This window comes from Gymnoscopelus microlampas (genome assembly GCF_963454915.1).
Source record: "Gymnoscopelus microlampas genome assembly, chromosome: 9".
In the NCBI taxonomy this organism is placed as follows: domain Eukaryota; kingdom Metazoa; phylum Chordata; class Actinopteri; order Myctophiformes; family Myctophidae; genus Gymnoscopelus; species Gymnoscopelus microlampas.
The window spans coordinates 32,699,394-32,720,173 of record NC_139946.1 but is presented as its reverse complement, the minus strand read 5'-3'; the positions used below and the strand labels follow the sequence as shown (position 1 = coordinate 32,720,173).

Genomic DNA, 20,780 nt, shown 5'->3' with positions numbered 1-20,780 from the left:
TTCCCTGAAGCTTGTGGTTCCAAGAAAGGAATTTACTGAGAATACTTCTCAGACTCCCATCGCTTTTTCAAGCCATTTTAAAGTGCAGTGAGTGTTTCTGTAAACCGCTTTGAGATTTTACAGCGTTCTGGTCACATCTGGCCGTCTGAATGAGAGCCCATAAAACCAGCTCTTTTAATTAGTGAGGGAGTAGTGACTGACCACCGCATGTCCCAGGCACCTCCAAGGTCAAGTTTTAAGTGCGTTTGATATCCTGCCTAACTGATGTGCATATTTCAGTGAATTCAGCTATAGGCCTTTGCTGGACATTATTGAAATGGTCCTATACATTGGTTCTCAAAGTGGGGTCCGGGGACCCCCAGGGATCCCTGGAAGGGGTACCAGGAGGTCGCGAGCAAAATTAGTTAATATAGCGATCATTTAACCACTTTAACCATATTTTATACTTTGGCTATTCAAAAATAGCAGATATTCAAGCTCATATAGTGCAGCAGTGCTGTGCTATGAGCTTGTAGATCTGCTATTTAAAAAAAAAATCCCTGGCACAAAATGTTTTTGAGGGGGGGGGGGGGTCTGCAGCCAAATGCATATCATTTTGGGGGTCCTTGACATGGAAAAAGTTTGAGGACCACCGCTATACAGGCCTATTATGCGGTAGATAAGTCTTACCGTCTTCGGCCTCTGAATTTGGTTTTGATGATGGGAAGAATAATTGTCACGGGCCCTTGAGATAATTCAGCTCTCCAGGGGGCCGGGCCTCCCTCCCTTGTGAAAAGAAATATGCTCTTGATTATCTCAGAAAAGATACAGGACACTGCAGAGATTATGCATCTATACGGACTTAAACGGCATGAATTGGTTACTTTGAAAATACATTTCCATTTATGTTTCTGCGAGGCACCGGGCCCAACTTCAGAGAGCGGCGGGGTTTTTTAAAGCACGCGTGATTTATGTGGCGCTAGCGTCCCTCGACAGGTCGAGAAAGGCCCTGTAACCTGAGAACCCAAGACCGAAAAAAAAAATATAAGATCAACTTTTACTGAAAATCTTACACATCTGGCATGCCTATACGTTTACCTTATTGAATATTGACCATGTCACTATATATAGCCACTTGTGAACAAAGCAAACTGTGGCCCAAATTTGTCCAATTGCACTTAATGGAGTCAGTTTAAATTCGTATTTGTTCAGACTATAATCAGTTTAACGGTAATTATATATCCCATTATTGAGCTGCTATAGGTGATATAGGCTAATTTGGATTTCTTTAGTCTACATTGCCTGTCGTGTAAGAAAAGCAAATGTATTCCAATCCAATTAAAATTCAAATGCTGAGAGGAGACTCGGATAACTTTGTATTAGGCTATTTTATCTATTATATTAATTTTCCAACTGAAAACGTGCTTATCCAATGGTAAAGGACCGGCGTGATAACTTTCGTTAGAAGAATAAAGAGAAACCAGAATCCAATTAACATCGTTCCTAATATGTTCAGTTCTTTTATTTCGAAGATGACATATCTTGTGAGTTCTTCAGAGAATAGTTTATAATAAAAATTCGTAAAGGGACATATGTCAATTAGCTTATAACTTAAGTTGAGCAACCAAATGAGCAACACATTTAACGCAGTGGGCTAGGCTATTCTACTGCTATCTGCATTCATGTATAGGCCTAAAAGTAAAAGCAATGACTGAAAACAAAAGTTCACTGCATTTTCTTTATATAGATATTTTATATAGAGAGAGATTTTTTTTTTTACAGCAACTGAGAGGTAGGCCTACACCTTTTTGCGGTTAAGGCTTAATGGGCCAGTAATACCTTTTGGTCATATTGATTTCAGAGTTTTAGTATAGTCCCACAACCCCAAAAGTTTGTTACAAAACAGCATCATGTCCACCTCCTCAGTGCCATGACAGAAAGTGTTATGACCCACAAGTTGATTAGTAGTCAGCAGGGTCGGTATAGTTGCTTAATTGATATTCAACAAAATGTTAGATCACCCATGTGTATTGAAAATTATTATGATGTAAATAATCATGCATAATGTGGTGTTGATTTTATTCTTTGGCATCTATCAGCAGCCATATGCACATAATATAAAGTATAGAACGAGCACGCTAAATTACAAACCTGCCAGTGATGTGCCACCAATTAAATGTTTAACTTTCAAGATCAAATTGTGCTACTGTTTTTATTTTTTTTATTTTTGTGAGTAGATATTATTATTATTGTTTTTACGGTTCTTCATGCCAAAAACTGCAATAACCAATCATGACAAGAGCAAATGTTTAATGGGAAATTACAGTATTGACCGTTATAATTACGGATAACGAAATAATTGTGTCACTCACCAGACTTGCAAGTTTCTATCTGAAATCTCAACTTTTTATAAAGTGATCACATCATATACATATTGCAGGCTAATAGCTGAAACAGAATAAAAAAATAAACTTGTTGGAAATTGCTGGGGGGTGCTCTGAGTGAGACATGCAGCTCACACCTCTCTGCTCATGTCTAAATTAGCTACACTAATTATATGATCCACCGCCCACTCAAGCTTATAGAGAAAGTGGCTGGTAGACTGCAGTGTTTCTCAAACTTTTTCATGTCAAGGACCCCCAAAATGATATGTAATTGGCTGTGGACCCCCCCATCTCAAAAATATTTTGTGCCAGGGATTTTAAAACAAATAGCAGATCTACAAGCTTGTATATCAGCTATTTTTCAATAGCCAAAGTATAAAATATGTTTAAAGACAAGTGGTTAAATGATAGTGACACTATATTAACTAATTTAACTGCTGACGCCCTGGTACCCCCCCACTCCCACCAGAACCCCTGGGGGTCCCCGGACCCCGGTCCCCACTTTGAGAACCAATGTGCTAGCACTGTACACCAGTGATAATACTGTCCCCATTTCCCCTGATGTGAAAGCAAAAGCAGCGGTTAGGTTTTCTAATCAGAATCAGCGGAGCTGAATTAATTTCACACGCGCACTGCTTTGTAAACTCTGCGTGTTGTTTAATCAGGAGCAGATTTCTTTTTATGTCGGAACACCACAGCCCGTTTACAATTAGCGTTCAACTCTGTGTGTTGAATGAGCACTGCAACAATAGACGTGCATGCAGGCAACGGCCCAAGCAGACTATCGAAAAAAAGAGCCATAAACCATGTCGAAGAAGGGACAGAGTGGCACTCATAAAGCATCGACATGGCCATCAATCCACGCAACCCGCCGGCTACTAAGTGGAAACATTTTGCACGTTTTCAAAGACAACCCTGTTGCCTCAATATGCCAAATAACTGTAAAATACAAATTTCAAATGTGGATTTTTCTGCTTGACGAAAATAGTCTATGATTTGCTATTTGACTTTGACAGGAGACTGAAGACCCCTATTGAAAGTTGTAATCAGCCCCTCAGTCCGTGCGAAAGGTTTGCAGCTCAACAGGTCGTATACGATGAGAATTCCCCAGTCGCTGCAATCAGGAGGAATGGATGGGGGAGTGTGTCGGCAACATATGGTTTCCTGCACAGGATGTAAAGAGTCAACAAGGAGGCCATTTACTCCCAATTAGGGAAATAAAACAGGACAGGGGCCAACGTGCTACCCCCAATCAGCACCAAGGGTCACTGGACAGCGGCTCAGCAAGGCGGGACACACGGCGGCGTTAGCGAGTGATCAACCCTGGGGCGAGACGAGGACTGAGCTAATACACCACTGAGTCAACACACAAAGAAAACACATTAGGTTCAAGTTAGAGTTCTCATTAAATGCGCCCGATTTTTGACTTGGCTGCGTAATGGCAGGGGCATCAATTAGAGACAATTAATTAAGCCTATTTGTTGATTTTGGCGATTTTTATGTTGATCATTATTATTGTCTTAAAAAAAATTAATAAAATGCCTAATTGTTTATTCCTATTTTTTTAGCAGTATCTTTATGATTGTGCACAGGGTATTTGATGACTCACATGGGATTTGCAGCGCACAGTGATTACACGTTGGTGACACTTCACTATGACAGCGTCTTTTGTGCTGTCTGTCATTTTGTGAACTTATGAAAAACATTTGAACATGCAAGTTATGTTTCATGTTGTCAACCCAGACAAACCATATAAAGCTGGATTATATAATTGCTGCTACTGGGCCTAAAGACTGTCACTATCTTACTTCATGCATGGGGTTGTTTCGGTCGTGCGTCGCCATATAATAGGCCGAACAGCCTACTTTGTTTTGGTGATTATAAACGATTGTTTTATCTCAGTGTTGCTGTTATAGAACCCAATGAAATCACAGGAAAACAAATAACCAGTGGTGTAAAGTAATTAAGTACATTTACTCAAGTACTGTACTTAAGTACACTTTTGAGGTATTTTTACATTAGGCTACTGGAGTATTTCCAATTTTCAGTAGCCTACTTTTACTTCTACTCCATTACATGTCAGAGGCAGATATATTGTACTTTTACTGCACTACAATTATTTGAAAACTTTAGTTACCAGTTACTTTGTATATTTTGATTATTGTTACAAAACATTATTTCCACCACTGCAAATAACTTATCTTAATTAAATTAACTAGATTCAAACCTTAAATTAAGAAAAGCCTGCGACAATCTGCCTGGATTTTAGGCTATAGTCGCGGTCTAGTGTGGACACACGAGCCTACTGCAGTGGTTCTCAGCCTGTGGGTCGGGGGTCCCCACATGTTTTTTTGGGGGGGTCCCCACAGATGACAGTAAAGTGACATTTTAAGGACTTTTAAAACCTTTTTAATACCTAGGAAAAAAAGAGAAAATAAACAGATCATTACTGAATCAAAAGTAATCAACAAACTATAGGACTACGATAAAAACTGGTCAAACATTGGCCACATTTCTAATAATATAAGAAAGAGACTTTTAAAAAAAAATAGCTGATATACAAACACAAACAAATGCCTCAAGGCATTGTGTGCTTGTAAATTTGCTATTTTCACAATATTTATCTGTCCAACCAAGTCAAACTGTAATGCCTCAATTCAAATATGATTATTTTTTTGGGCCTACTGTAGGTCCTGTCTTGTTGGGTCCAAGTCTTTCCTGCATGGTTTTATACGGTCTTCGTGAATATAGTGGTTCAATACACTGACTCCACTAAAGGTCATCAGGTCAAATGCAGCATGACACTTTGCATGCTGTGGACTTGTTTTGACATTCCCATGATGCGACACACGGACAACATTTTGCAGTCGGTGCAAAATAGGCCACTTTCCTATCGAATGCTGTACAAAGAAAGAATATAGTGGGCCTGCATGCCTGCCGTCTGCAGAAGACTTTGAGGCTGAGAGAGACTTGGGGAGGCTTTCTGCCCTCCTGGCACCGGAATGGGCTTGTAGGCAGGAAAAGAGAATCTGGGGGAAAACTAATGATGAAAAAGTCTACTCTATCCCTGCGCCTTCATTAAATACATGGAAAGAACGAGAGAAGCACATCTGGATTCAATCCGCGTCCCCTTTGATGGCATCAAGTGTTCTTTTCCCAGATCAGGGGCTGGAAGCTACGGGATGTCTATGGCAGCTTGGAGCCGAAAGTCTACTCTTGCCATCTGAACACATGGACCCCCTCCCGGACCCCCTTCACCCTCCCTCCATGCCTTCATTCCTTCATCCCGCCCCCCTGCCTATCCCCCCCGTAAAGACGCGCTATGAAGTCGGCCCAGCTAAAAACCTGCACGCCTTAAATCCGGCCTATCCGTGTTTGTCAAAGTGCACCTATCTGTCATATCAGGAACATGTCATCATATGGGTTGATTAAAACAAGAAATCATCTCAACACCTTTTGTAGACCTACTGTTTACAGTCTTTTTTTATGATAAACATTTTATTTGAGTTTTACCTTTAGTAGAACAAATACTAAAACAAATATACAAATAAACATACAATACAATTTATATTCAAAGAAAATCAAAGTAAGACATTTTACACCAAAAAAACACAAAACAACAACAATATACAAATATACATTTTTTTTAAATAAAATAATAATAGACAGCAAAATATTTTTTAAATGCGGTTATAAAACCCATTCGCCATGCCAAATTTTGACAATATTATTATTTAGTCCCCCCCAGGACACTGAAACTCTCCTTATTGGAATCATTAACATACAGTGATAATTACAACTCTATATGGCCTCTTCTGGCTGCCTGCTATTTCCTATAGAGATTCAGTAGGTTTGCCGGGGGAGAAAAAAAAGACCCCTAATCAGGGTGTTGATGTTGGTGATGGCGTTGGGTCTGTTTAAGGGGAGGGGGGGGGGCTGTGAAACGTCAGACACAGCAGCACAAAGACATTGCCACGTAATTACGGGGCTCCTATTAGAGTCTGTCCGTCCTCCAGCCTCCCAGGGGCCGCGAAGTTTCATTTACTCCCCGGCTGGTGCATGAATCCTATAGCCTGCCAACGTGTGCCGCAGTTTGAAGTGCCAGAGAGAGAGAGAGAGGGGGGGGGGGGGGGCGAGAGAGAGAGGGGGAGAGAGAGAGAGAGAGTGGGAGAGAGGGAGAGAGGGAGAGAGATAGAGAGAAGGGGGGGAGAGAGAGGGGGGGAGAGAGGGAGAGAGAAGGGAGAGAGAAAGAGAGAGAGGGGGGAGAGAGAGAGAGAGGGGGGGGGAGAGAGAGAGAGAGAGAGGGAGATAGAGAGAAGGGGGGAGAGAGAGAGAGAGAGAGAGAGAGAGAGAGAGAGAGAGAGAGTGAGAGAGAGTAAGAGAGAGAGAGAGAGAGAGAGAGAGAGAGAGAGGGAGATAGAGGGAGGGGAGAGAGAGAGAAGAGAAGAGAGGGAGAGAGAGAGAGAAGAGAGAGAGAAGAGAGAGAGAAAAAGAGAGAAAGAGAGAGAGAGAGAGAGAGAGAGAGAGAGAGAGAGAGAGAGAGAGAGAGAGAGAGAGAGAGAGAGAGAGACTCTAGTTTCTTGGAGGCGGTGGTTCGGTCCTGCCTCCCAGCGCCTAGCTGCCGCTGAGCCAGCTTTACGCGCACATGAGCTGATGTGCATCTGTTCGGCATCAGCAGCAGCTCTAAGCTCTAAAGCTCAGTCAGTTGCGATCGTGACTCAACCAGAGTGGGAAGTGAAGTGGGAAGAGAACTCTCTTTTTTTTAGAAGAAGAATTCTTTGAAAACGCGCACAGAGGACGAGGGTGTTTTACGGCGATATTTTTTGTTAATGGATTGAATGGATTGGCTAGTAGGCTTTTGATCGGGAAAAGCAGGCAAGGAGACATCTTTGTTTTCCCCCTGTCTGTCTGTAGAAGTTTATAGTCTGGATGTGAGCAGATCTGTTGTTTTCTTCTGGGAGGAAAAACAAGATTTTCTCCGGCTGGTTTGGATGCGCTGTTCGTGGATATACTTGGCTCGCTTATTATTATTGCTCCATTCCCCCCACTGTATCCTCCTGTTTGCGTCATGACTTCTAGCTATGGACATGTAATGGACAGGCAAGCGACGCTATCAAACCGCCTGGAGAGTCCGATCACGTCTAATCTGGAGAACCTGCAAGCCAAAAAGAACTTCTCGGTCAGCCACCTGTTGGACCTCGAGGAGGCCGGGGGGGAAATGGTTGGGACCCAGGCGGACGAGAGCGTCGGGGAGGCGGGGAGGAGTATGCTGGAGTCCCCGGGGCTGACCAGTGGGAGCGACACAAATCAACAGGAGAGTAAGTGAGAAGAACTCTAGCATATAGGGATCAGTTCTACACAGTGAGACCATGCAGCGTTGAGAGCAATATTTTGCACTGATGTGATCAAAATAGTATTTCATGTGAATGAAATCAATCCCATATGATCCTCATTCAGTGTTAGTGTATAATTCATGGCGTGCATCATGTTTGGGCCTCGCTGAAAAGGCGCTTGAGGTTATCAGTGAAAATAACGCCTGACCTCTGAAGACAGACTACAGAAATACAATGACAGAGTAAACACTGAAGTCATTAATTTTCATAATGTTTTGGCCTGTAGACTGGCGCTCTGTTGAAGCTACAGAATCCTTCCTGAGCGTATGTATGGCAATGCATCATTCTTGACGCCTTCCCTGAGAATGCCATTAATTTACCATTAACACTTTGATGTCAGTGAGGTATGGCCATGTTGGTCGATATGGTCAGTAAAGTAACCTACAAGTCAACTTGGCAGTAATAAATCTTAACACCGTCCAGCATTGATACATCATCCATGTTGCCTCGTACCCACGGTGGGATTCTATCACGTTGCTACCAGGTATTGAAGTATTTGAAGCTCCAATTCGTGCCTTTTAGTTTTTTAGTCCTATAGTGACGCATTAGGGAGTGAAAATGACAGAGCGGCAATAACTGACGCCTATCTGTGAGAACGTGTTGCCTCGGTGGTAGGCTACATGATGGGTAGGCTAAATGTGAAAGTAGTTTGTTTAGCCTTGAACTTTATTAGAAAATGTGAAAGAATGGACTGAAGTTAACTTGGATACACCCCAGTATAAGCAAAAGAACACCGCTTGCCCACTTCATTGAGAGAGTAAATAAACCCGTCAACTCCCGAGCGATACGCCCTCCTTCTCCTCCTCAAAGAGCCATTTGGAGAGGTTGACAGAAACGTTATGGGCTTTAATGAGTGTTATTGTTATTCTACGGGTATAAGATCGGGCCGGTGTGAGAAATATGCGGGAGGAAGTGGCGAGGTCACGTCGTTAATTCACGGTTATTTCGCTTGTCAAACACTTTCAGAATATTTACGCGTAATCATTTGTCATAATTACCCCGTGTCTCGTAGGTCTAACAATTAAGGAATCAAATAACAACACGTCAGTAGGTCTTTTTGTCAGGAGTGGAGTAACAGACCGCGTGGACCCATTAATCATTCTATTGAAGAAAATAAACAAACAAATAAATTAGGGCACCAAATATTTTTGCTTTCTTTAAGCTGATGCTGTATATGCGGCAATTTATCAAATGATATCAGAATATTTCCGAACGGTCTTCTGTTGTTTTATAGTTATGCTGTAGCCTAACTTATAGGCTATACATATTTTAGTTTTTCAATATATAGATGTGAAAGCAATGAGTCTATTCACGGCTGTTTTTATTTGAGGAATAACAAGTGTGGTGCAACCATAAGCCTATATAATTGGTCTAGTCTATATTAGGCTATTGTTGACATTTCTTTTTAAAAATAGAATAATAAAATAGAATGAAAAACATCAATCAATTGTCACAGAAAAATGTTCTATTTGGGGCCAAAACTACCTATAACTGGGCTGCATTTAGTTTGGGCTGCATTTAGTTTTTAGGCCTAACGTGAACTTTCACTGACAGTTTGTAATGAAGTACGCCTAATTACACCAGCTGGCAACACTTCAAGTTCGAGGATGGGAATGGCTTTGATTTGCAGTTTTATATCTCACCCTAGGCCTAATTAAAAGGTTTACATCGTTACATCATTACATCAATGTAAGCAAATTAAAAGAACTACAGTACGTATAGTCTACAAATTAAAGCAGTTTCACTTCATAGCAGCAACATTTTTGTTTCATTTATGCATTTTTGTCACGGGAATCAATATAACTTAATTATACTACTGGCATTAATGAAAGGGCAGACTATTATTGCATTTTAGACTATTTCAACTGATATGTTAACATTAATTATATTTTAGAACTTTTATTTAAAAAAATCAAATAACCAATAACCAAATGTTATGTCAGTTTATTTCAGAACACAGTTTAATTATTGAACACAAATAATGATAAAAAAACATATATGACAAGACAATGGGGGTAGCCTATTGGGAGAGAAAAAACAAAAACTGCTACACATTTTTTTATAGTCATAAATATTATTTATTACAAAGGTCCGGTTCTTGCATTCATAGACTTACAGAGTCTTTTATTTAAATTTAAGGCATATGAATTTATTGTTTTCAAAATTATATTTATCATCTGTAATTTCTTTTTTAAATATTTAAATACACACAATTACTATATCCAGGAGACTAAAATACTCCCAAATAACCTCTCTATATAATTTTTGTTATAAATTTCATTTTTGTAGTCTTCATAGTTTGTCTCTAATGGTAGGACTTGAGACTCCTGTTAAAAGGCATCATCATCCTCATCATCATCCTCATCATAAATGTGTCAGTGGTGTGTGTGTGTGTGTGTGTGTGTGTGTGTGTGTGTGTGTGTGTGTGTGTGTGTGTGTGTGTGTGTGTGTGTGTGTGTGTGTGTGTGTGTGTGTGTGTGTGTGTGTGTGTGTGTGTGTGTGTGTGTGTGCTGTTTCCCTCATATGCCTTCGCTGAAGAAGTGATGTTAATAAACAATGCCTTCCATTTTCTTACTATATCAAGATCCAATGTAGTATGACTATGAAATTACTTGTATGCTATTTTCATTTTACCCAAAATTGTCCTTATAGATATACTGTGTACATTCAGTGTTTTTGGTTTGCATGCCCACTGTCGGCGTTTTTGCATAAATTACCATGCATAAAGTCATCTCAGTACACCCTCGGAATGCTAAAACTCTCGCCACTAGAAAAGCCATCAAGTGAGCCCACAGCGTTTTGTAACTTTTAAAACCGATTCCCAACAATCGCTGGCTCTTGTTGCTCCCCGCAGTGGTGTTGAGTAACTCCACACAACACAGGCAGCCACTTTCAGCGGGCATCCTGTGACAGATAAAGCAGAGAATGATGGTGACAGACAAGAGTGGGCCCCTCTCTCATTAAAGCTACATGGTGACAACAAACAGGCCCATGTTGACACATGGGGAGGATAACACAATGAACAGTGGATGCAGATGATGACAGTAAGAGCATGAGTGAGACACTGAAGAAAAGGCGTGAGGTAAAAAAATAAAATGGACCCCTTACGGGCCCATTTTCACTATAACATTCCTTACTTCGCTGTGCATACACACATGTAAATGTCTGTTTGTGTGCGCGTTTATATCTGTGTCTACTGTATGCTTGCATGCGCACACCATGTTTCATGTGTGTGACACATGTATGTCTGTGTGTCTGTGCGTCTGTTATTACACACACAGGCACACACAGGCAAAGTCTCCATTTTCCATGTGAATAGAAACTATTATCTTGTGGTTTGGTGCAGCCCAACGGGGAAAGCATGGCACCAACGCTGCCAGTTAGGAATCTGATTCCTATACTGGAGCCACACATTTGAAAAAAGTACACAGTATGGTACAGTAAGTGTCCACCCAAAATATAATCATTATAATATAAAGGTGCTATCTTATGGACACCTCACAGCAGTATATTCTGTATACTTGCTAGACTTGTTATATTTTAGATGGATATGACAACAACAAAGAAAAGTCCTACGTCTTTAAGCTTCCAGGCTGCTCCTGGAAAGTTTCTAACTTTTCTCCCTCTTGCTTTTTGTCTGTTTTCCATCATTCTGTAGAATGAAGTCTCAATGTAGACTCCTGAATAAAGAATAACAAATGCCTTTAATCCACAGAGATTTTTATTATTAGAAATTGATGCATTTTGACACGGTGCCTGGTCTGGGTCTGAAAGCTTCAGAAATTCACATGTGAGCAAAATCTCTCCTTTGCGATCTGCTTAATCCCTGTGCAGAATATTCGGACGTGAGTTTGTAGCTGAGAGACCTTAACTGTTACCACGTTCACCTTGCGGCCAGTGGGCTGATGTTTGGATTCCGGTGATCCTGGTTATAAAAATCCAGTCTTTATGTCACTCACAAGGCCTTCGCTTTGTTCCTCTTCTCCGTAGATGAACAGATGAACACAGAGGAGAAGAAAAAGAGGAAGCAGCGAAGGAACCGGACTACCTTCAACAGTAGCCAGCTGCAGGCTCTGGAGAGGGTCTTTGAGAGGACACACTACCCCGATGCCTTTGTCAGAGAGGACCTGGCCCGCAGGGTCAACCTCACCGAGGCCAGAGTGCAGGTACGGAGAGACTCATTAAGCGTGATCGTGGATGTTGTGTAGGCTAATGAAAAATCCCTGCTAACCTCAACTAAGATGCTTTTCATTTTATTTTTTGGGGATTTTATTTTGTTGCTTTTATGCCTTTATTGATAGGACAGGATAGTAGGCTGACAGGAAATGGAGAGAGAGATGGGGGGTGACATGCAGCAAAGGACGCGCTGTCAGGCTACTTTAGAGCCAAGGTGGCCAACTAAGATGCTTTTGTCTTTTACTGCTTTAGATTTTTTTTAAATTATCTTGTATCTCACGAGTATTTTCACTGAGCTTCATACACCATAAAATCCATTAATTCCGTTAATTTAACTCTGAGTTAAAAACTTAACCCACATGGAACCCATACGGGACTAAAATTGTTAAATGAACACAGAGAAGCTTAATGTGCAGAAGCATCATGCTGGGGCATGACATCCAAACATACTTGTCAGTCTAAAAGTGCTGTCATGCTAAAAGATTTCAGGTATTCCTGCAAAAAAAAAAAGAAAAAACTTCAAAAACGGAATAGCTTCAGTAACAAAAAGTACAATGGTTTAGATCTGTTTGTATGAGAGAGTGAGCCGTAAACTCACCAAGACGTCAGTGCAAAGTATGTAAAGTGTTAAGCAAGGAGAGAGCCATTAGCATTATACTGCATAATAGGTTCTCTCAAACTCTCTCACTCCAGAGAGGCACAAGTACTGTAAATACGCATGTGGCCGTGGTCAGATATAGTTTTGTTGCACACTGCCAAATAGATGAAGCGGATAAATAATATCAAATGAAATAAAATACAAATGAGATTGGAACTCACTTCGTAAAATTAGTGACATAACAATTTGACATGACCTGACTGTTTATTTGTACAGAGAGAGCACCAGAGACGGCCTATTTTTGCCATTTAATGAAAGTTTAAAGCACTGCGGCTTCATAGCATGTACAGTAAAATCCTCAAGTGTTCATTTATCCCTTCGAACACTCTCAGAGTTGAATTAACACCGAGGATGTTGCTGTGTGAGACTGTTTAAAGCCCATGCAGTCACCGTACATCTCAGGGTGCTTACCTATAGATATTCTACCCAAGCAGCATCCTTTTTCCACGTCCTTCCACAACCTTCCACATCTTTAATTACCCCATTAAACCCGGGAAAGCATCTGTGTTATTTTAGATTTTAGCTATATATATAGTAACATAAGTTTTTCAGACAGCTCTTAGGATTTAGAACAGTGGTTCTCAAAAATAGCAGATATACAAGCTCACAGCGCGTCACTTCGTGTTGCGCTGCAAGCTTGTTCATCTGCTATTTTTGAACGTTTCAGATTTAAAAAAATATATATATATATATTTTTATTACACAAATCTTCTCTTCAGGGGGTCCCTGGCACAAAACATTTTCAGATGGGGTGGTCCGCGGCCAAATACAATTTGGGGGTCCTTGGCACGAAAAAGTTTGAGAACTATTGATTTTGAAGGCATTTGTAGAATCGGCCTCAGGTCTTAATGGGGTAAACCATATTCTTACATATTACATATATATTTTAAGCAGGCAGCAGCACAGAGTGATTTTGGTGGAGGCATTGATCTCAGCATAGTGCATTATGGGTGGTTCATCATTTTGCGGTTTATTGTTTTGTCACACGCCACGCAATACACCAACTCAGGGTCAGACGTCGATAATACAATCTGTACTACTGATTGGGACCCAAATTTCATTTAATACAATTTTAAAAACGGAATGAAATGTCGTACCACAAGCACTGATATCTTTTATGTCGCTTGTGATAACACATTTTATTAGCTGTTTACACACACACACACACACACACACACACACACACACACACACACACACACACACACACACACACACACACACACACACACACACACACACACACACACACACACACACACACACACACACACACACACACACACACACACACACACACACACACACACACACATAAACACACACGCGCGGTGACCAGATCAGAGGGTGGATGTAATTATTTTAAATTAAGCCTGTGGTTTTCAGCACAGTGATGTAATCAAAATGCACAACAGCTGATGGCCAATTCAAGCCTAGGGAGATTAAAACGGTAGGAATGATAATATGACTCAAAAAAACAAACACCAAAATAATGCTGCCTATGACTCCCAAAATGTGATAAGCCAAAATGTAAACCGATCTGTTGGTTTTAGATTATGGTGAACTTTGAGATTTATATAAGGTTTGAAATGGCTTATTACATTTTGTCTTTCTATTATTCTGCGCAACATTTATATTCAACATGGTGCGGAATTCAGTCAATCTATGAGGATTGCCCATTATTAAAAAAAAGATTAAAGTCTCGCAGTATTGTAACTTTGAAACTATTCAAATGTAATGAAATGGACCCTTATGGGTCCATTCTTTACATTTGTACACTCTCAGACTTAAATTAACACTGTGTATTTTTCTGTGTATGTGTGCAGGATTGAGTTAAGTTTGTTTAACATTTCACTGCACTTTTACCATAGGTCATAATGAGGATATTTTTAACTGGGGGAGAGAGACAAAGACAGAGAGTTAGAGAGTACAAGAAATGAAACAGAGATGGGGAGGAGTAAGAGAGAGGAAAAGAGAGGGATAGAGAATGGGAGCACATCTGTGATTAATGTGTACCAGAGAGCGATGCAGAAATCCTTTGATAAAAGAGACTTTAGGCTCATTCCTGAGGCTGTACGTAATCGGACACTGTGCCTCCCTGAGCCCCTGCGAGCCCGGAGCGTTTAATAATGGATTTGATTTCACAGCGAGGAACAACATTAGCACCCCCAGTCAGGGCCCTCATCATCTGTTTAGCCAGGAAACTGGAGAGTATGTGTGGACGTATTGGGTTGGTGGATTGAGGGAGTGAATTGTCTGTGTTGATGAGTGGTGGACTGTTGCAAAGATCATTGGTTCTCAAACCTTTTCATGTTAAGGACCCCCAAATGAATATGTATTTTGCTGTGGACCCCGATCAGAAAACATTTTGTGCCGTTAAAATTTGTCAAAAACATTCATAAATGTTTACATTTTTTTCAAGATGTTTTGAAAATAGCAGATCTCCAAGCTCATAGCACGTCGCATTGCAACGCGCTATTTTCAAATAGCCGATGTGTCTATAGGTTTAAAGTGGTTAAACTGATTTTGATGCTATATTAACTGATTTTACTGGGTCCCCCCTGGAATCCCTTCGAGTACCCCACTTTGAGAACCACTGGCATAGTAAAAAAAAAAGTGTCTGCATTTTTTTGTCTTGTCCCTATTGGGACAAGACATACATTACAGAGGACAGTTCAGTCTCTCCATGAGATCAAGTCAATAAAAAGGAGCACGATTTAACCACTTAAGCCATATACACCATCGTACAACAAGTGAAAATAGCCCATCTATAAGCTCACAACGATGCACCGTGAGTTTGTACATCTGCTATCTTCGCTACTTTTAATGTGTTTTGAAAGAAATAGAACATTCTTTTAACATTTCCCAAAATAGGGATGCCAGTTAATATGGTTAAGCTTCAGAAAAAAATACCATATTATTGGACATTACATTTTAAGAAAAGGACTTTTATTTATTTATTAAATGCAGTTCTTTCATTTGTGCAGTCTATCAGACACAATTATGGCTAAGATATCCTGAAAAGTTGTATGCTTGAACCTAAAGAGGTTTCTATTTTTTGTCTCATATAATGCACATGACATGTGAACATCATCATGCTTTTAATTTTAAATGTATTCTATTATTTATTCACTTTACTTTTGTATCCCCAGGTTTGGTTTCAGAACAGGAGAGCCAAGTTCCGCAGGAACGAGCGTGCCATGCTGGCCAGCAAGAACGCCTCGCTCCTCAAGTCGTACTCGGGCGACGTGACGGCGGTGGAGCAGCCCATCGTACCCCGGCCTGCACCCCGCCCCAACGACTACCTGTCCTGGGGGAGCGCTGCACCCTACAGGTACACCCTCTCCTCCCGCCTCAGCACTTTAAACCTTTCATATAGCTCTTGTCCATGCTGATGCGCTGTGTATAACCACACACACACACACACACCATCGCCTTCTCTCAAGGAAATGTCACACAATCTGTCGTCAGGAAAACCCAGTCTCTCCACAATAACAGTTAACAGTTATTAACCACTTAAACCTTATATACTTTGTTGACCGGGGTACCGCAAGGGTCTATAATTTTCCTTCTACACCAAATTTATTTGCAGAGAATAGCCGAACTACAAGCTCAGAACTGCTGTTTTTGTCAAAACCGAGTTTAATATTACCACCAATATTACCCCTAATCCTAACCTCTAACAAATCTGTGTGCCCATAGCCAGCATAGATAAAGTATTCCCATTTTTTAGATGCTTGCAGTGCTGCCGCTCCACCCTCTAGGGGAATTCCTGCTGCATTAATACGCTCTCTTCCTGGAAAATACGTCAGCTAATACAGGCTTGATACAGGGTGGAGGGGACATTGACAGTGGCTAGAAAGGCTGCTACTACTGCACAGTGTGTATCTACTCTCTTGTTGCTGTGCATGGCTCTTTCCTTTAATACTTGCTTTCTTCTAATATCAAACCTAATATCTGTCTCCCGTGGAAAAAAAGGTTTGGTTTTCAGGCACAGGCTGACACCACAATAACCGCACTTTAACTCCAGCATAACATCACCCCCCAACCTCAAGCCCCTGACACACTCACACACACACACACACACACACACACACACACACACACACACACACACACACACACACACACACACACACACACACACACACACACACACACACACACACACACACACACACACACACACACGCTTGCACGCGCACGCACGCACATACTCATACACGCACGCACGCATGAACGCATGAATGCACGCACGCACGCACGCACACGCACGCACAAGCACACACACACACACACACACACACACACACACACACACACACACACACACACACACACACACACACACACACACACACACACACACACACCACCTTTCCCAGCTCTGACCCTGTTATGGCTCACTGTTATTGTTTCATTTCCTGTCCACACATCTGTCCAGCTCCTCTCCCCTACCTGTGCATACTCGTCATATTCCCTCTAACCCCTCTTTATCTCACTCAGATCCACCTGGATTCAATGAAACTGTCACTGCCTCTGACCTTGGTTTTGGTAAGCAGGCAGTCAAGTCAGTTTACCCTCTGAAGTGTGTTTAAAGTCCATGTTCAGAGAGCGTGGCTTCGTTTGTTATGCTTGCAGCGGTTGCTTTCTAAAAGGTCGACTTGGCCTTTCCCATCTCTTCGACTAATGGCATGATCGCATCTCCTTGACGCTACCCTCTAACCACGGCGGCCTATTGGGACAGACCTCTATTTCTGCATGATAACTGCATGATGTAAATGATGACCAGTAGTGTGTTAATGAAGGGTTTCTCGCTTCTTTTCTGTGAATGTGAAAGGGCTGGGGGGGGGGGGGGGGCAGAGGGGTGGAGAGAGGGGGGCTGGGGTGTCCCGTGACCCTCCTGACGAGGTGATAATGTGAAAACAAACCATATTAAATCCACCGTCGACCCCTGTGACCCTCTTTGCTATACTATACCAGATAATGAACGCTAGAGAGCTACGGCGCTCCGCTGGGCAACATTCTTTTTTGTGACTCTGGTTACACTGGTCATGATTTACAGTAATCCTCCCGTATGAAACTCAGTATAAAATGTCCGACACAGCAGCCACGGCCAAAGGCTTCCCGTTGAACCTCAGCGAGAAAATGCTTTGGCTGGATGCTGTGCAGTGGGAAATCTCCTGACCAGAAATAATGCTATTTGGGGCATGCTAATGTGGTTCTAACACTTACACCGTCATTTACTGCCATTTACTGTATATTATTTTTAAGCTGGTATCCAATGCCTGTGTGGGGTTTCAGTAAGCGCCACAGCAAAGGCTGTGGCCCAGACAGCAGAGTATGTTTTACTTGACTAATAGTCCCTTTTTGTTGTAGCAATTTTACATTATGAGTGCCTTAAAGTCAGATTTAGTCAAAATCCATCATTTCATATTGATGAATGGGTTCCTGCTTCAAATTAAAATGTTTCCCCTATTCGTATTTCCACAGCTGCAGCTCGTATAGAGTTTTTTTTTTGCAATTCAACAGCAACAGGTGATCTAACCTTTTTCCCTCTTTACCATTCTCTTGTCCCTCAGCGCCATGGCCACTTACCCTCCCACCTGTTCCAACACCAATACATCCCAGGGAATGAACATGGCCAATAGCATCGCTAACCTGAGGCTCAAAGCCAAGGAGTACAGCTTGAACCAGGTGCCCACAGTCAACTGAGGAGGAAGTGGCGAGAGAGAGAGAGGCTGCGACCAGGGAGGGACAATGAGACAATGGGGGGGGCTTGCACAGGAAGGGAGGGGACCCTCTCCACTGCCTGGACACCCGTAGACACACACACACACACACACACACACACACACACACACACACACACACACACACACACACACACACACACACACACACACACACACACACACACACACACACACACACACACACACACACACGCACTGTCTCCGGTGGTGATGATGATCATCTCGCACTCCGACCATGGAATCTGACCCTGCAGTCTCCTCTCCACTTTGAAGCGGCATCACTAAAGCGATGGATGCCACATGTCCCAAAGTGCTTTTTATTGTATCTGATTTTGGGACACCAAGCGACGGAAGGCTTTCTACAAGGTCACCTCTCTCTCTCTCTCTCTACCGAGCACCGCTGAGCTCGTTTGTACCAAAGACATCTAGATTGGATGCTGTATCTGTGTAGCCGAGTAGTTTTATCTTTCGATTCTGGTGCGGACTGAAAAAAGGGAGGGCACGTTCCCGATGCCTTTTTTTTTACTGGAGAGCTTATTCTCATGCAACCTGACGCAGTCAGTGCCATACCAAGAGTTTACATTCAACAGCACCATGCCTTGTTTGAGATAAGGAGACTCTTGTATGGACTACTTGGATTCCCCATCTCCCGCTGGCTCTGGCAATGGATCGGGTGAAAACACCAAAACTGGGATCAACAGTTTTTGTTTTTAAACGGACAAGAACAAAAACATCATGAACTTCATCATCCATGTACATTGGGGTTTTAAAACATTTATGCTTTTTTTTCTCCAAGATAGTTTTTTTTTCCTTTCAATTTTATACCACTGACAAGCAAACATTTTCAACACATTTTGTTTAATGTAATAGTCCAGTATACAGGAAAGGCTAATGTATTTCTGAATCCAAAAAACAGTAAATTCTCTTAATTTCCTATGATATCCTTTATTTGTAACAGAAAAAACATGTATATTAATAAAATGCATTTCAAGCAAGGCCATGCCACTGTGTCCAATTCACACTGGTTGATGAGATCAACAAATATTCATTTTCAGATGAGATGAACTGAAGCCTAAAGTAGAGAATGTTGTTGATAATACAGAACACCAAAATGATTCAACAGAGTTTTGTAGAGAAATGAGTTGCTATGCATTTTGTTTTGAGTAAAACGTATTGTTGGAAGATATGCAGTCCATTACAAAAAGAATATACCCCTCTATGTAGCAGAGTCCAGTTTGACCTTAAATTATCCTCAAAGCCTATATAAAAAGTTACTTTATGGCAGGGACCATTTGGAGAGCAAAATGATCTTGGAAGTTGTACAAGCATCATAAAAGAGTGATTTACAACTCGAGGACAGATTCTCCTTCAGAGAAAGCAACTCTGGAAACCTCAAGTGGTTCCCGCACTGCGTTTTTCTGCTGATTACCACAAACTGAAATTTCCATCTTAAAAAACAGGATATTTATGAGTGGGGGGAAATCCTCTCCTTAATATGGAGGGGCCCGTGGGCCTCGTTTAGCTCTGCGGCTGTCACACAAGGTGTTTCTTCTCCGTGGCCCCTCATAACCTGCCATGAACAAACATATGTTGACATAGCCGTGGCACGGCACGCTCTGCCATTAAACTATGTCCGTTTGAAATTACAGAGACATTGTTCGTTGTTTTCTCAAGATGACGTCCGTGGTGCAGTGCATGTAGTGCCATATTTTAATATGTCGATGTTCTTTTTGTTGTTGGCTGTTCTGTGTACGGCTGTATTGGTATAGTAGGACCTCCACAGCACAATCCGGAGTGTTCATTTAACTGGAAAAAATAGACCCATAATGGACCTTAATGGTCAGTTTTTACACTTACATAGTTAGATGAATACTCCAGATTTAACTGTATAATACAGAACCAGTGCTGTGCAAGTATTTCTTTTTTTTCCTGAGCTATTATGCTGACAAAACCATTGTGTTTTCTAACAGAGATCACCGTTCGCCCACTTTTCACCCGTTTTGTTCCCCGCTGCTGCTTGTTTCCCTGATCACTGATCCATGACTATGGTATGTCCAGTGTCAGACCCCTGTCCCTCTCTCCCCTGCCAGGCGCCCGGTCTCACCTTTCACGGCCAGAGCCAGGCTGACCTGAAGTGATTCCAGATGTGGAGATCTCTTTGACCCCCGCCCTACGCCCCCAACCTCCCCCACCCTCCCGCCGTACCCCCCTCTCCACCCCTCCCCGCCCGCCTCCACCCCCTAGCCCCGGGCCCTGGCCACTCCATCAGGGCTGACAGCGTCCCCTCGGACGGGCGTCTCTCCCCGCCTGAGCACATGACATACAAGGCAGCCCCCCCCCCCCTCAGCAGCACATCTGGAGCTCATTACAGAGGAGACAGTAAGAGAGAGAGGGGGGGTGGGAGTCTGCATGCAGCGTGTGTATGTGTAAGAGA

The 20,780-nt window shown here is 42.0% G+C and overlaps 1 protein-coding gene across 2 annotated transcripts; it reads left to right on the top strand.

Moving 5' to 3' along the window:
- The first annotated feature begins 7,026 nt into the window (after positions 1-7,026).
- Positions 7,027-19,361, top strand: prrx1b (paired related homeobox 1b). 2 transcript variants are annotated; one of them, XM_084066446.1, is made up of 5 exons: positions 7,027-7,681; positions 11,747-11,922; positions 15,743-15,924; positions 17,097-17,144; positions 18,173-18,312. In XM_084066446.1, the coding sequence occupies exons 1-4, from the start codon at positions 7,432-7,434 to the stop codon at positions 17,113-17,115; spliced, it is 627 nt and encodes a 208-aa protein (XP_083922572.1). In that variant the 5' UTR covers positions 7,027-7,431; the 3' UTR covers positions 17,116-17,144; positions 18,173-18,312. The 2 variants fall into 2 exon arrangements, with proteins under 2 accessions (XP_083922572.1, XP_083922571.1); XM_084066445.1 differs by lacking the exon at positions 17,097-17,144 and having other exon boundaries at positions 18,173-19,361.
- The last annotated feature ends 1,419 nt before the right edge of the window (positions 19,362-20,780 follow it).

Excerpts from the sequence above, each read along its gene's own strand:
- prrx1b (XM_084066445.1), top strand. The coding sequence starts at position 7,432 with ATGACTTCTAGCTATGGACATGTAATGGACAGGCAAGCGACGCTATCA. Across the intron at positions 11,923-15,742 it reads TCACCGAGGCCAGAGTGCAG|GTTTGGTTTCAGAACAGGAG; the intron begins GTACGGAGAGAC and ends TTGTATCCCCAG. Across the intron at positions 15,925-18,172 it reads GGGAGCGCTGCACCCTACAG|CGCCATGGCCACTTACCCTC; the intron begins GTACACCCTCTC and ends CTTGTCCCTCAG.